The 15993-nt window shown below is 38.0% G+C and overlaps 1 protein-coding gene across 1 annotated transcript; it reads left to right on the top strand.

The window, feature by feature from the left end:
• Positions 1-6123: 6123 nt before the first annotated feature.
• fend (forked end) lies at positions 6124-14560 on the top strand. Its single transcript, XM_068303161.1, has 4 exons — positions 6124-7418; positions 11776-11823; positions 12162-12419; positions 12510-14560. The coding sequence occupies exons 1-4, from the start codon at positions 7188-7190 to the stop codon at positions 12942-12944; spliced, it is 972 nt and encodes a 323-aa protein (XP_068159262.1). The 5' UTR covers positions 6124-7187; the 3' UTR covers positions 12945-14560.
• Positions 14561-15993: the final 1433 nt, after the last annotated feature.

Below are 15993 nucleotides of genomic sequence, written 5' to 3'. Positions count from 1 at the left end.
AACAATTGACAAAAAAATATCGATTCACTTAAATATCGAAGTGACCACTATTTTAGTGAAATTAGAGAGGAGACGATAAACCAGAGGATTAAAACCGTTGGTATAATCAAATAAAATAAATCGATGTTTAAAAGTGAATTTAATGCTTTCTGGGTTAATTTTAATGTTTGTCGCTCTAATAATTAGAGTCTAAATTGCAATTGCCATTTAATTGATATTTAACTTTTTGAAATCTGTCAAAAATTTACCGCAGTAAGCAGATTAGCCAAAAATTCTTATTTAAAAATTCTAAAACATATATGTACATATGTATGCATTTATTAGTTAATATTTTGGTTTTGCTCCTGCTTCGCGGCTTGGATGACCTTGGATGATTGAGAATCGTTTACCAATCAAAGAATATTATGTATTTTTGAACAGGTGATATCATCTGACAGTTTCAATAAGGCAAAAGAAGGTAAATAATTGCATAAAATATATTTTTTCCAATTTTTCATTGTTACTTGTTGTCGGGACAATATTCCACCACATTATCTCGGATTTCTAACTCTACCAATGTTTTCCACTGTTTGATGTGAAATCAATCGATTGACCAACACGCATAGATATCCCACATTAAGAGTCTTTGTTGTCGAAAATGGCTTTCCTCTTGAGCCTAAGCCACTTGGCTTACATAAATCACATTTTTGGTTGGTTTGTAAGGCATTAAATGCCATTACCACAGCAATGTTAGACAGCCCCTAGAGGGTTGGCTATATGTATGTATGTATATATGTACATATCCACCAACCATCTGCACAGATGTGCATTCGCACTCAGCCACAGCGACAGCCGCAGTCGCGGGCACAGACAAATGTCACCAAGGAAGCGCATCTCTCAGAATCACCACCACCACAGTCAGTTTAAAAATCATGGTGACGACTTTCGAGTACCATGTACCAAGTGAAATGGCGATTTCAGCGACCAACTTCGGCAAATTATTGTTAGTTAAAGTTTAATTTTTTTTAAATTTACCAGGCCAAAAGTTATTGATCAGAAAAATTAGTGTGCCAACCTTCATTATGATAGTTTTAATGGTGAAAGTACACACTCTTAGCGGTCTCTAATATACCATTTCACCATATACACAGCTGCATGGTATAATAATGAATAAACATTATGCAGGGCCGGATTTGAAGGCGGACCAACAAACAAGACTCCAGCATAGATGGCAAAATGTGTTTTCTGAAAAATTGGGTATCAAAATACATATATATGTACATGCATATGTATCGCAGAGGGGGAGGACGAAATTGCTTAGATTTTGCCGAATCCCTGCAAGTTGATCACCTTTTTTTATGAGAGACGGAATTGTTAGCCCATTAAATATGATGGGACATTCGCCCCTGTAATCACACAAGTCTAATCGGCTACACGATGGCCTAATGATAATAAAAGTGACTCCAATTCTGACCATATGTACATATGTATGTGTATCAACCGAAACAGAAGCCTGGACCTGACAAATGCCAAACATTTTAATGAACCTGATGACATAAGTTATGGGCCATCGAGTTAGTTATTCTTTTCTTTTTGTTTCATATTTTTTTGACAACGAAAAATTGCAAATCAGCCCAGCTGTTGAGATTTTAATTTTCAGTCCCCCCTCCCCCTTCTCCCTACGTTTTGGACTATATTTTTTGTTTTTAGCTTTAGTTTCGGTTTCGTTAGCTATTTTACATTTTCTTTGAATGAAGATGCGGATGAGCTAGGACGTAGCATTCTTTTCGATGGGCCGACATGTTGAAGAGATAGGGAGTGGAGGGGAGGCAGACAGACACACAGAGACACACCCCTTCTTCTGGCCTCTTCTGACTTTCTCTGCACAGTATTCGCATTCACTTCTTGCAAGTATTTCTTGGCAACTTGTGTGCAATTCATTAAAAGGCGAATGCGAATAATGCAAATTGCTCTATTTTCATTTAAAAAGGGGAAAAGAATGGCTATACCATCGAGTGGGGGGGTGGGGTGCAATGGGTTGCAGACAATCTGCTTTGGTCGACGAAAAATATATATTTTTGTGGAGCATGTGACAGAAGCCAGAAAAAGCATCAATGAAATGCTGTTGCAGCATTCTCAACCAATACCCAACCGTCCCTCTCCCCACCCCTTTATCCTTAGTCAACCTGATTGGGTAGTACCAAGAAGAACTTCACAGATTCCCATTAATTATTTGGCAAAAAGAGTTTTTCTTTTTGAAGAATTTTTAAATTCCTTAATGAGAATCGTCGAGTAACCTAAGCCAGCATATGAAATACGACTTTATTCCATTCAATCTGTCGACCGGATGTTTTGTCACAATGTTCTCCATTCGTTTTCCTACCCCAAGCGAGGCTGGTCAAGGCGGATAATGAAGAGAAGGGTCCCGCTACCGGAAGTACTCATTGGTCAGCAGTTAAGTTCCTAGTTACTTACTTAAATTAAATGTACGTAGTTTCTCCATGCTGCATTCGTTTTGCGATTTTAAAAACGCATTAAACACTGCGTTAATCAAATGTCCATCTTCCAACTTAAACTATGAATGAGTGTTGGGTGGAATGTTTCCCATCTACATTTAGGGGTAGGTATAGGAGAAAAAGTTGGTAAACTATAAGTTAGTTTTTTCATTCCAAAACTTTTTACTGATATTCTTTCCACTTACTTCATTCGTAAACAGTAGAACTATGAATCTGAACAAACCCACGTATATGTACATAAACAATTGTCGTAAGCATTCTTTAACAGAAATTGGTCATCGGCATATACATATGTATGTATATAGTTTGTCTTAGACAGGAGCGGGTAGTAATTATTTCAAGTCTTGCATAAGGAAGAAAAACAGGATTGCCGCAATAATTTAACTATAATTACAAAAGACTACAGTCAAATCTGGATAAAGTGAAATTGCAATAAACATTTAAATTTGAACAGAGCTTTTATTTGACAAAATCCAGTGAAGGATTAGGACAACTCTGGGCAATCAACCTTTGGCCATCAAAAATTCAAAGTAAATGTTTACAGAATGTATGAAAATCGGTCAAAATAATTCGCAAAGATTAAAAACCTTTTTTTTTTTTCGAATTTTCAATATACATTTTTGGTTAATCTGCCCATTTTTTCCAGCCTGTATTTTGGTCAATTTTTAACCGATTTCAAAAAGTTATATATCAATCAAATCGGATTTCAATATACTTTTAAATGGTATCAAACACTTGAATATTTGAAAAAATTAATTTCGAGCCAATTTTTGCAAAAAATCCTGATGTATACATCATGATTTTTCGCGAAAATCGCTAAAATTTAAGTTCTCGATATTTTAATGCAGATCGAAAGACATTATTCTAACTTAAAAATAAAGACATGAATTTTTGAAATACTCCAAAAATTGACCAAATTAGAGCTTCCTGAAGTTGAGGTTTTTTGAAACGAATTAAATTTATCCAATTTACCTATTTGATCAGAACTACATATACGTTGGTAAATGAATTAATGTTAAAACAAACATTCAGTAATCGAAAATCCTTGACAGCTCTGAAAAAGCATTTGCTAATCCTGTCAAATGGGATTCTAATTTATATAAAAAGTTGTCAATTTTAAACAAATTTAAGATGTTTGACCTTTTGACTATATAGTGAACAGATCTTGCTTAAGAAAATTGTTCATTATGCTTCGTTTTGACTGGATTTTTAAAATTTTTAACTTATGCAACTGGAACTTTGATTAAAGAAAAAGTTTTGAAAACCTTAACCATTTATGCTTTAACTTGAAAGCTAATGTAATAAAATGATTTTGGCTCGGAAATCCAAGAGAAATATTTATGATTTATGAGAAAATATTTACTGCATGGTAACTTGGCATTATTTGTATAATAAACTCTATTCAGATAGACCCGAAGGTGTCTCCGAGGAACTCGGAGTTGGGGATATTTGGTGGTCTTCTCTCATTGATGTTGGTTTTTATTTCCATTTCATTTATTTTTTTTTCGTTGTGGGTTGGTCGGTGCCACATGCAACGACAACAAGAACAAAGTCAATTTTGGCAGCCGCAAAATGAAAATGGTAATTCAAAGTGCGCTGCGAAAGGCCAGTTGGCGGAGGGAACAGAGGATAAGAATAAAGGACACGGATCGGTAGGGGGTGGGAGGTGGTGGAGACGTGGGTGAGTTGTTGAGCACTGCAAAATGGCTCGCCATGGGCACATAAATTTTGAAAGTCCGTTTTGTTGTCTATTTGCTTGTTGTTTGTTGCATGGGGCTTTTTTGTGTGTGTGTTTGTGGGGTTTTTTTTTTTGTGTTTCGTATTTTTTTTTTGGCAATTTCCAACATGCAACATGTTGCAAATGGAGTTACCAAAAGCCAAGGACAACAACAACAAAATTTAAAAACTTTTCAGACGAGAAGGAAAGGCAGCATGCCAAATGGAAAATAGACACCAAAAAAAAAAAAAAAGGAAAGAAAAAATGAAGCCAACTTTTCTCCTAGCTTTATTAATGTTTTTTTTTTTACGCTCGCGAAGAGAGTGGAGAGTGGGATAGTATTATATATAGAGAAATGGGTGGTAGAGACGGAGAGGGGGGGGTATAGCCAGCAGCAGAGCCTGTAATATTTTTTTGCCGCATAAAAGTCAAAATATGCAAATAAACTAAGGGTTAGGTATGGAAAGGGAATTGGAGAAGGGTGGGGGGTATAAGGGACGAAGGACTATTGTATCAGTGTTGGTTGGCGTTGTTGTTATGTGCATGCATATACGAATTTGTCTATGTGTGTGTGAGTGTGTGTGTATAAAAAGGGCAGCTAATACACCAAACGGATAGGATAGAACAGGACGAAACGGTTTAGAACAATACCGATTGAGAGACGAGAGCCGGGTGGAGAGTCACGGATCTCACGATTACTCTATGTGAGCGAGGGGGGAGGGGAGGAGGAGGAGTGGTATGTATGATGGTAGAAGCGGCATGGCTTAAATAATAAATGTAGTACACGCTTCGAAAGAATTTACTATGCTTTGGTAAATGGAAGTTATAAAAACCAAAGACAGACACACATACACACACACACACACACACACACATGTGCACACTGGCATATAAATAAACAATGCCCCTATAGCCAAGCAACAACAAACATGGCAAAGGGTCATTGCGGCTTGCATGGGGAAGGGAATGTGGTGGGGGTTGTGGGGTTGAGAAGCGGCAAACGGCAGCGTAAAGGTAGCGGTATTTCCATATTGTTGCTATAATCAGCGTCCGCTTTGATTCATCTGCATACCCTGCACTCTCATCCTCCCTCTCTCTCTCTCTCTTTCTCCACATCACCCCTTTCCCTCTCCTACATACGGTCTCATTGTACCAGCAGCAGCAACAGCAGCATCCGCACAAATACCAATTCAAAGCCAAAGCCAAAGCCTTGGCACTCATCTTCATCAAAGAGTCGGAGTCAACCCCTGCCCTACCCAACCCAATCCTACCCCCGCCTCCTTCTTCTCCTTTCCTTTTCTTCGTTTTCATCATCATCAACCCCCAATCCCAATGCAACCAAACTCAAACTCTCCTTGCAACCTTCCATATTCTCACTACGCTTCGAGCATGTTTGACAGTTTAGAACAATTTAGCCATAAAAGAGCTACAAATGTTAGCTACGTCAAATCTGGCAAAGATTCAAAAGTAATTTCAGTTGAAAGTGCCGCCGAAAGATCCGCAGTATATTAAAAAGTATGCAAGATATTACCATTGATATTCATTTCATTGAACTACAAAAAAAACCAGGATAAGTTATGGTCTTTGGGTAGAAACCCAAATTATTAAAACTGTATGTAAAAATGTATGTTTCGAGGCATATTCAGCGACGTTTTTCAGTTCAAATATTTTAAAGATTGCGAGTCTAAGCCAGGAATTTCACTTATATAAGAAAAATTTAACCATTTGAGGTCCAGGGCATAGAGAAAAAACCCTCTTAGATGTCACCGTTAAATTTGGCTCTAGCTAGATTCGTTTGCACTGGTTCTCTCTCTATGTTGCCGTTGCTGCCGTTGCCTGACAGTTGTTCTGGTTCTGGGGTTCTATATCTTCTTTCGGTGTGTGTGTGTGTGTGTTTTTACGATTTCGGGTTAGTGCAGCATTTATCCTCAACGACGCTGGTTGTGTACTTCCGAGTGAACCGAGCCATAGACACGCGCTTTTTGCTGTTTTTCATCCTTAAACCATGTATAGATAGATATATACATATGTACATCTAAAGTATATATCTATACAATTCTTTCGAAATTGTCGCCGTTGTCGGGTTTTCCATTTTCCTATGTGTTACCTATAAAAATTGTTTGTTCGTTATTTTACGTGTTTTTTTTCTGTTTGTTTGTTTGTTGTTGTTGTTGTTGTGTGTGTGTGTGTTTGTGTTTTTGTTTGTTACCGTTACCTGATCTAAAAGGATACGCTATACAAGAGGCATATAGACAAATGCTGGAGCATAAGACGAAATGAGAAACAAAAAAGTGCTCAAATAACAAAGAGGCAAAAAATCGGAATTGAAGTAGCGGAATAAGAGCAGGACACCTCTGCCGACATCCCCCCTTTCTCCCATCAAGCCACTCAAAAAAAACAGAACAAAAAAAAAGACACACACACGCCCCAAAGCATGTGGAGCAGCTTCAGTTACAATTACAGTTACAGTTACAGTTGCGGTTGAAGTTTTTCGTAGTGGCTGGGTGAAGCCGCTGTTCCTGCTAATATTGTCATCGTCGTCGCTTACTTCGTCTTGGACTTCATCGTCGTCGTTGTTGTTATTGTTGTTGTGATTCCTCTTGTTCTTGTTATGCACACGAAATGCAGATATATCAAAATCCCAAATCACAACCGATTATGTGCCCGTTCCAAATCAAACAACAACAACAACAGCAGTAGCAGCAACAAAAACACTTGATACAAAAATAAACAAACAAAAAAATCAATCAATTAATCAATCTGCCAGAGACTTGCAGACTCCTCACTCACGCCCTCTCCGCCCAAAAAAAAAAACACACATATATATACGCACGCACATACCATAACCTGGAAGAGAGATAGATAGAGGACAAGAGCGAGCAGGCGACAGAGAAAGAGAGAGAGTGAGAGAGAGAGAGAGAGAAAAGTGGTACACGCCCACGCCCACGCCCCTAGAAAGGTGGAACTGGGACAACATGTTCAACTCAATTGCATTGATTGCCTGCGCACTTGCTGCCATGTGCCTGGGCCTTGCCTCAGGATTGGGCTTAGGATTGGGATTGGAATCACCAGCACCAGCAGCATCAGCCTCAACATCAGCATCAGTATCAGCAACAACAACAACATACTCCTTCTCAACGAACAACAACAACAACAGCAAGCACACACTGAAACTAAGTAGATGCCGCCAAAGTTGCTATCAGCAGGTAAGCCAGAAACTAAGACGAATCCAAAATCCAAAGAACTAAGACTAGAGATAAGAGACCCCAAAGCAATTTGATGGACAGTTGTATGCACCAAAAAGACAGCCAGACAGACAAACAGTCGGAGAGACAGCAGGGACATGCATAGGGACGTAACAGACCTTCAAGGTTAAACAACAGCATGGACGTAACCCAAGGGGACTAACCCACACCGTCTCCCCCCACACACACTTGTCTGTTTATTAAAGTTTAAAGCGATTTGAATTGACATTTATCCCTAATAGTCTCCCTTCTTGTTATTAGGGCTACGCCCGTGACCTTCGATGACAATGGTAAAAAAAAAAAGGTAAAAGGTTCATCAGACGAACGACTGTAATTTTTTATGCTGCGCTGTCGCCGCGCGCTGTGCCTTTATCTTTTAGTTGACATCGGCTGCTGTTGCTGCTGCTGCTCAGGTAGCTGCCAGAAACGATGTCAACCGGGTGGTCGGTCGACAATATAGATAGACCGTTGCTAATAGAGATTGGATTCTGAAATGAAAGACAGCAGTGTAATGTCTATTTGTATATGCCGAATGAAACTTTCATTGTTTCTCTAGAGAGAGAGAGAGAGAGAGAGAGCGAATTTGGGGGTTCCCCCCACACCTTCATTCTTTCTAACATGCTCTCCAAATAGATAACAGATGTTTGTGATGCAACTGGCTACAAAAGGGTTAAGCCCTACAAATGAAATGAATGTAGGTAGAAACACTTAGTGTAGGCTCAAAGTGTTGGCAATTACCCATGAATTTCCCAACTAACTTGTCCTCTTTCCAGCTCTTTTCCTTTCAATCTATCTCTCTCTCTTGAGGCTAATCGTATGGATTGGGGATTTGAAAAAGGGGGGAGACTTTGATGAGTCTGAGAGATGACATAGCCAAGACAGATGTGAAGAAGAGTGAATAAGATTTGAACATCGATTGATACCGATCGACAATTAATTTCTATGTTTCTGTTTTCCAAGAAAACTCATATGATCGTCTCTAAAGTACACAACGACACGATTTCGATTCCATGTAAAATGACACCATTTTTTGGTTATTCAAAATATGAATACGCTTCAATATAATTTTGTTTAGATATGTGATATTCTTGATCAGTATCTCTTCACTTTGGAAATAGTTTGAATTGAATTTTTATGTAGTTGACAGTTTGACGTTGACAGAATTTAACATACGTATCTCACATCGAAAATCTGAAATCGATTTCCAAGCTAATTTCTGTCTACCTCTCAGGAAAACTCTTATGACTAAATGTGTCATAAGCTCCAGGAGTTCGGTCGAAAGGTTACTAAGGATATTATGTTTGTTATCTATATGAATATCTAGATATAAGAAACCATAAAATCTGTAGCCATGATATATGGAATATAATACTTTTCATACTTCAGAGATTAAACCAAGTTAAAGGGCATATACATTTCGGTGCATTGAACTTTCAATTTGAAGTACGGACAATATTTATGATTGAATGCTTCATAGAATTTAACAAAGAACGAAATTTGAGAGGCAAATGAGAACAAGAAAACAGAAAAAGGAAACCTGAAAACTAAAGACACTTGACCGTTCTATGGAAACATAAAAAGTTATTTTACTTTACTTTACCTTATTCCACACTCTACACACTCTTACAGTCTACTTAAACCATGACCAAAAAGCTCGCTAAATTGCAAGAATTGAGATTCAGATTGAAGAGGCCGTGAAGAGAGGAGGATTAATTTCTTATTGAAGTTTTAAGCTCCCACATCCAAATGCCACTCCCAATCCCACTCCCATTCCGCCCCGTTTTGGGTGGCTGCGTGAGTGGAATACTTGATGCAATTTGTGGTAAAACGAACTTTTCACAACTAATGCATTTCGAGCTAACATTTCTCTCAAGGGTTGACAAGAGACCGAGACCGAGACCGAGACGTCATGGTAGTTGTAAGGAGCCCAATAATAGTAATCAAAAGATACGCCTAAGGCACAATCAGCGCTAAATTAACACCATCTGAAGACATTCTTGTCTTGAGTTGGGGTTGAGTTTCGTTTTTCTTTTTTTTCTTTGGGGGTGAATGGAAATTTGACTTTCGATAGAGCGATTCGTAATGCGTGTGTGGGATTCGATCTAGATATTTGGGTGAGACGATGAATGAATCTTCTATATACTCTACTGTTTCTATGTATGTATGTATATGCCAAGCACGTACTGTGATTGTGTGGTGCTCTAACGGTGGTGGAATCTGCCTATCGATGGCCCCCCTTAAACCACCTCCGGTAGTCACTATCTCCATCTCTATCTCTGTCTCAGTCTCGCTGTCCCTGGTGTACGTGTCTCATAAAAACTGCTCAAAAACTGACCCAACTGGATAATTTATGTGACCTAAGATGGGGCCCATGGTGGCAATGGTGGCAATGTTGCTGGTGGTGGCGATGGATATGGTGTGAAATGCTGGGCAATTGCATGTAAAAGTTGTCGCTGCCTGTGTTTAATTTATATGGCCCAGAAGTAAAACACACAAACAGACAGACACAAGGACCGACAGAGAGACAGACAAACAGACAGACAGATAAACTCTATGACCAGGTACGAAGAAAGCCAAAAAGATTGCCAGTTCAGCATTTTCATTGAATGGAAATGAAAGTAACCGTAGGAACTCACCCATCCTTGTTGTTGACTACCTTTCTCCTTCCATTCATTCATTCATTCATTCATTTGGTCGCCTTATTGTTGTTACTTATCGCCCAAGTTGTTTCAGCTTCTTCTTCTTTAACTTTTCTTCCTTTTGCACAATTTTCTTGTAGTTTTTTTTTTGGTTTTATTTTTTGCTTTCTTCTTTTGCGAAAGGCCAAAAATTCAATTGAGCGGAAAATATGTTGTCTTTGCGATTTTCCTTTAGCCCAGTCATTTATATCTTTAGGATACCACCAATGCGATGCTTGCCGTCTGCCTTCTGCCATTGCCGTCTGTCTCTGTCCCTGCCCCTACCTCATTGTGTAATGATGACAAAGTGCCTCAAAAGGTGACGACCGCCATTGTTTATGTGTGTGTGTGTGTGTACTGCAGGTACCACTTACAATATATGGAAATCCATATTGGGTAAGGTGAGGGATTGCTTAAGGATGGCCCATTCTAGTGATGAACCGAAAAAATATATAAGTAATGCTAGAAATTATTAACCATCCTAAGCCAATAACTCTAATCCTAACCGATTAATGAGTGCCCAAATCTCTCGCTTTTGGCCAACTAGATCATCTAGATTCTAGATAGTAACGCTTACTAGGTAGAACACCAGTTCTCAGGTTATTAGCGTTCATTTGAGCCTGAAAAGTAAGTCTAGGCCAAAGTAACATCTCCAAAGGCCAAAGGTATCTATAGGATGTTCAGGTTGAAATTTTTACCCAATTGATTGATTGTTGTGATTGAGCGTGTCACGCAGGCATCTCTAATTGCTGGCTTTGATGCCTGTAGCCTGGTTAGCCTGGTTCGAGGCGACACAGCATTTCATTCATTTGTCAGCTCATTCATAAACGAAAACGACCGACGGACTGACTGACTGACTGCCTGACTGGGTGCTCTCTTTCAGCTGTCTCAGTTTAGGCTAAGGCGACAGTTGACAAAGGCTAAGCAGGCAGTCCAGTTAGTGCAGCACACCCCCTGCCCGGTAGACCTCCCTCCCAACCGTAGGTGAACCCTTAGAAGACCCTATAGAGCCATTCAGTCAGAATCATTCAACATTCTACCTACAAACATACAGACATAGATACATAAATCCAAATCCCTTATCCCTCATTTAGTTTTGCCATGAGCCATGAAATTTTCAATTCGTCATACAAGTTTTGCGGTCATTTATAAACATTTTTTTCATGTTTATTTCCGCTGTCTGTGTTATTTTTGCTGTTGTTGTTATTATTGTTGTTGTCATTCCCTTACCCATTCCATCTATCGTAGCCATCTCTTTGCTTTTTACACTTACAAATTTGCGTCTATTGTTGAGATAGGCATCCAGCCAGCCATCCAGGCTGTAGGGTCGGGGTCGGTTGGTTAGTCGGTCTGTCTGTTTGTCTGTTGGTCGAACGAGGACAACGATAAGATGACTCCTTGTCGTTGTCCTGCGGCGTTGTGCCTGATTACTTTTCTAGCTTACTTAAAATTCGATTAGGGCACCGCCCACTAACTAACTTTCTTCTCTATGTTTGTGTGTGTGTGTTTGTGCGGTTCTTCTCTATGTTTGTGTGTGTGTGTTTGTGCGGGTTTGGGTGTGAATGTTCAGATATTTCTGTCTTCTATGTGTGTTTCATCTTTTTACTCATCCTCATCCTTTTAAATTACTCTCGTTACAGTTTTCAAAGGACTGGCATCGTTGCACGGATTTTGTAAATTGCAGAAATGTAAGTACACACACACACAATGACTAGGATAAGCCAGCGAGCGAGAGCAGAATGCCTAAAGGGCAAAGGGGAATGGAATGGCTGTTAGGATGAGGGCGTAGCAATTTACTAACGATGTCATCAACCCATTAAGGTTGAAAGCGTTTGGAAAATTTTCTATAATGAAAATTGCGATTTTCTAGATTATTGATTTAAAGATGAGAGAGAACCAACCAACCAGCCGACCAACCAACCAACCAACCAACCGAGCAACCATCAATAGATTATTATTGCATTAGAAGTGAAATGTGGCCTCTAATCTTTTTGTGGGCGGGGTGGGTTTGTTTTTCTTTTTGCAGTGCTGGCAAAATTGCCAACAGCAGCAATTGGCCACACCATTTCAATTGAGCATCCATCATGCCGTGCGTCGTGGTGCCTTGGTATTGACCGATGTGCGTTGGGATGAGAAAATAGCAAATGCCTCACGTCAGTGCCTGATCACCTGGGAGGTATCTGGCGGTGGTTTAATGGGCAACCTACTTACAGATACAGCCCGTGCCGAGTTGTCCCTGTGGCCGGATACCGAGTACAATATACAGGTTACGTGTAAACATAAGGTAAGTCCTAATCCGCAAATGATCACGATCGCCCCCCTCCCCATCCCTTACGATATATATATTGTATATATCAAATTCATAATTTCACAGCTTACGGGAGTGATGCGTCGCTCGATGAAGCTAAATGTGGATACACGTCAATTGGTGGCCACAACTACAACAACAACAACAACGACAGTGATTCCTGCATCACATAGTCTTACTGGAGAATCAAAGTTGAACTTAAGTCAATCGGCATCACATCCAACTGATCGAGTTTACATTATCAGCTCATTGCCCACGGCTAGCCAACTGAGCGGTGTCGTCTATCCGGCATTTGGGGCATTGGCCTTCTTTTTGGCCCTGCTTGTTATGTTCCTGTTCTTGCGCCCGCAACCGAAACGACTTCACGGGCCCGATGGCGACACCTCGGATACGGCTTCATTGCTGAGTCGGCGTAACTCTCGGCCGTTTCCTTCCCTAGCCGCAGCCTCCACTTCCACATCCACCGCTGCAATGGAGAACTCCTCAACGTTGCATGTATAGAAAATCAAAATCTTGAATTTCCCATCAATTTGGAATTGAAAATTTTTGTTTTGTTTCTTTTTTTGTTGGGAGTGGAAATGTGTGCTATATATAATATTAATGCCAATGCTAATTAAGAACTTGTAGTCGTATATGTCTGACTATGTGATATACTGCATCCAAAATGATTGTAAATACCTAACACACACACACACACACACACACACACACACACATACACAGCGTTTAGATCCTACATACATATATAACATTCAACTACTACTACATACATATATTATATATAAAGAATATCTAAAATCAAGTCGAAGAAATTCAGACAAATTGTTCGCTCAATTAAGTTTAAGTTTTACTTTTTACCTTCGTACATTTTAGGAACACACAAGTCATTACAAATATACAAACTAAATATAACAAACAAACAAATCAATGTAATCCAAAATGCATCTATTAAACATACATTATATCATAGTTATATATATATATATATACATAATCTAAGGGCCATTGGCCAACCAACTACATACACCAAACTAAATGCAACAAATTGCTACAAATTTTTTTCTGTATCATTAAAACGCTTTTTTCTTAACCAAAAACAAACAAAAAACTAACTAAATGAAGGAAAAAGAAAAAAAAAAAAAAAAAACAAGTAAATAATTTTCATCTCCTCATTGAAGAAGAATATATATATATACATATATACCATGTATGTGGAAATTAACTTCAAATCAAAACGAAATATTTTGTCAAAATTTTTGAATGTTTATATCTAAAGCAAATGAAAATTAAATTTAAACAATTAAATATTGACCATGTGGTATATGTATGTACATACATATGTATGTATGTATGTATGTATTACAACATTTTTGGGGTCACATGAAAATTAAAGAAGATTAAAGAAAATACCAAAATACATCCATGTACTTGAAAGAATATAAAAGAAAAAGCTTCGCTACGCAAATGCCTGTAAATATTTAAGCATCGTTTTTTTTTTTTTTTTTGTAATAAGTACATATTTAAATATATATATATCATATATATTACGATTCAAATCAATTATGAATGGTCTGTCTTACAGAAGATTAACAAAAAGTCCTGCAGGAGTTCAATTTTGTTTCGTTTTTTTATCATCTCCATTCTCCACTGTATTTTCAGTGTGTCCTTAGTCAGCTCTTCTAAAATTAAATCAAATATTTAAATGTAGTTAGATGTGTGAACATAAGTTTTGTCGGCATTTGATCATCGATCATCGTTAAGAATAAGTGCAAACATTTTTTATCCTTCTCAAGTTAACAAAACAAAATGCATTCATCAGTCATTCGAAGCGCTAGATAGTAATACAAAATGTAATATTTTATAATTTAACATTTATATAAACCTAAATGGCAATGAGCCGACCGTAAACACTCTTCCGTTTTACCCCCCTCCGTTTCCAATCTCGTTAAGACTAATTTGATATGCCAATATTTAAGAGATGTACATCTATATATATATATATATATACATATATATAAACATATAAACTGTAACTGATGTAAGTTTTGTTTTTTTCTTTTCCTTTTGCCCTATTTTTATGATTTTATTATGTAAATATAATTTGATTTGTTATTGCAGAGAGCATATTGGAATTTTATTTGTTGTTGGTGCCCACAAAAAGGGAAAAACTGTGAAGAGAAAAACAAAGCCATCGATTTTTGTCTTCCTCCTTCACCTACCCACCCCCTTCCCCATTCAATGGTTAGTGCATATAAATGATGTCCTACACTTATCATATAAATTAGAGTTTGGGATATGCAAATACATTAAGAAACAAAACAAAAAAAAAAAAAACCCCAAAAAAGGGGGGATGATTGGATTTGCCTTCCAAATGTTTTTTTTGGAGGTGGGGAGGGGGAAGTCGGAGTCGGCGAGGGGTTTGGAATTCTACTTTTGAGAATACAAAAACTCTCCAAAGCAATCAATTTGTATGAAAAGTGAAAAAGTTTTCAATAGTTTTTGGGAGTCTCAAATATAGTCCCAGTCCCGGATTAGGTCAAAACGGGGCCCGTGGCAATCCTTAATATATGTTTGCGAGGTCATAAGGCAAATTAGAAGTTTACAAAGTTTGAAAATCATTGAAAATTTGTCAAAAACGATTCGATTGACTTTTTTTCAGTATTTCTAAAAACATAAATTTTCGACTAATCTGACCATTTTTTCCAACCTGTATTTTGGTCAATTTTTAACCGATTTCAAAAAGTTATATGTATATCAATCGAATTGGATTTCAATATACTTTTAAATGGCATCAAACACTTGAATATTTGGAAAATTTAATTTCGACTCAATTTTTGCAAAAAATCGTGATGTATACATCATGATTTTTCGCGAAAATCGCTAAAATTTAAGTTCTCGATATTTTAATGCAGATCGAAAGACATTATTCTAACTTGAAAATAAAGACATGAATTTTTGAAATACTCCAAAAATTGACCAAATTAGAGCTTCCTGAAGTTGAGGTTTTTTGGAACAATTTTCTGTTTATTGGCATTTTTTCACTCTCTTGTAAAGATAACTCAATAATTAGAGTGACTAACATTTAAAACTGAACTCTAAAAACAGTCAAATTAGATGTCACTGGATCGCTTATAGCCATGGCTAATAGGTAGCAAAGTTCACCTTTTATAGGGTATCTAAGTGAACGATATGCTTGACTTGGTTACGGATACATCAATTTGAGTTAAAATGTAAATTCTTTACAAACTTTTTTCAAACGGTCTTTGTTGTTGCTGGAATTTTCTTTATTGTAAGTTGCATTTTAAAAAATTAGCTTCTCCCAAGGGGTTGCTTTTTGATGGCCACTTGTCCGCCCCCCGTGTCTCTGTTGTCTCTAGTTTCCTAGAGATTCGAGCATCCCACTCTCTCCTCCATCTGACCGTGCTCCACTCAGCTTCAACCAGCTGTTTGTTCGCTTGGCCACTTGGCTTCTCCACCATCTCAAGCACTTTTTATAAACCAAATTAAATTTATATGCCCCCGCTGCTTCAGACGAACCCCGCCTCATCCC

This window comes from Drosophila tropicalis, unplaced genomic scaffold (assembly GCF_018151085.1).
Source record: "Drosophila tropicalis isolate 14030-0801.00 unplaced genomic scaffold, ASM1815108v1 contig_158, whole genome shotgun sequence".
Classification (NCBI taxonomy): Eukaryota; Metazoa; Arthropoda; class Insecta; order Diptera; family Drosophilidae; genus Drosophila; species Drosophila tropicalis.
The sequence above is the reverse complement of the archived record's forward strand: the minus strand, read 5'-3'. Positions and strand labels throughout refer to the sequence as shown.

Bases quoted from the DNA above. Each gene is read 5' to 3' on its own strand.
- fend (XM_068303161.1), top strand. From the start codon at position 7,188: ATGTTCAACTCAATTGCATTGATTGCCTGCGCACTTGCTGCCATGTGC. The intron at 7,419-11,775 runs GTAAGCCAGAAA...CTCTCGTTACAG, and splicing joins GCCAAAGTTGCTATCAGCAG to TTTTCAAAGGACTGGCATCG. The intron at 11,824-12,161 runs GTAAGTACACAC...TTCTTTTTGCAG, and splicing joins ATTTTGTAAATTGCAGAAAT to TGCTGGCAAAATTGCCAACA.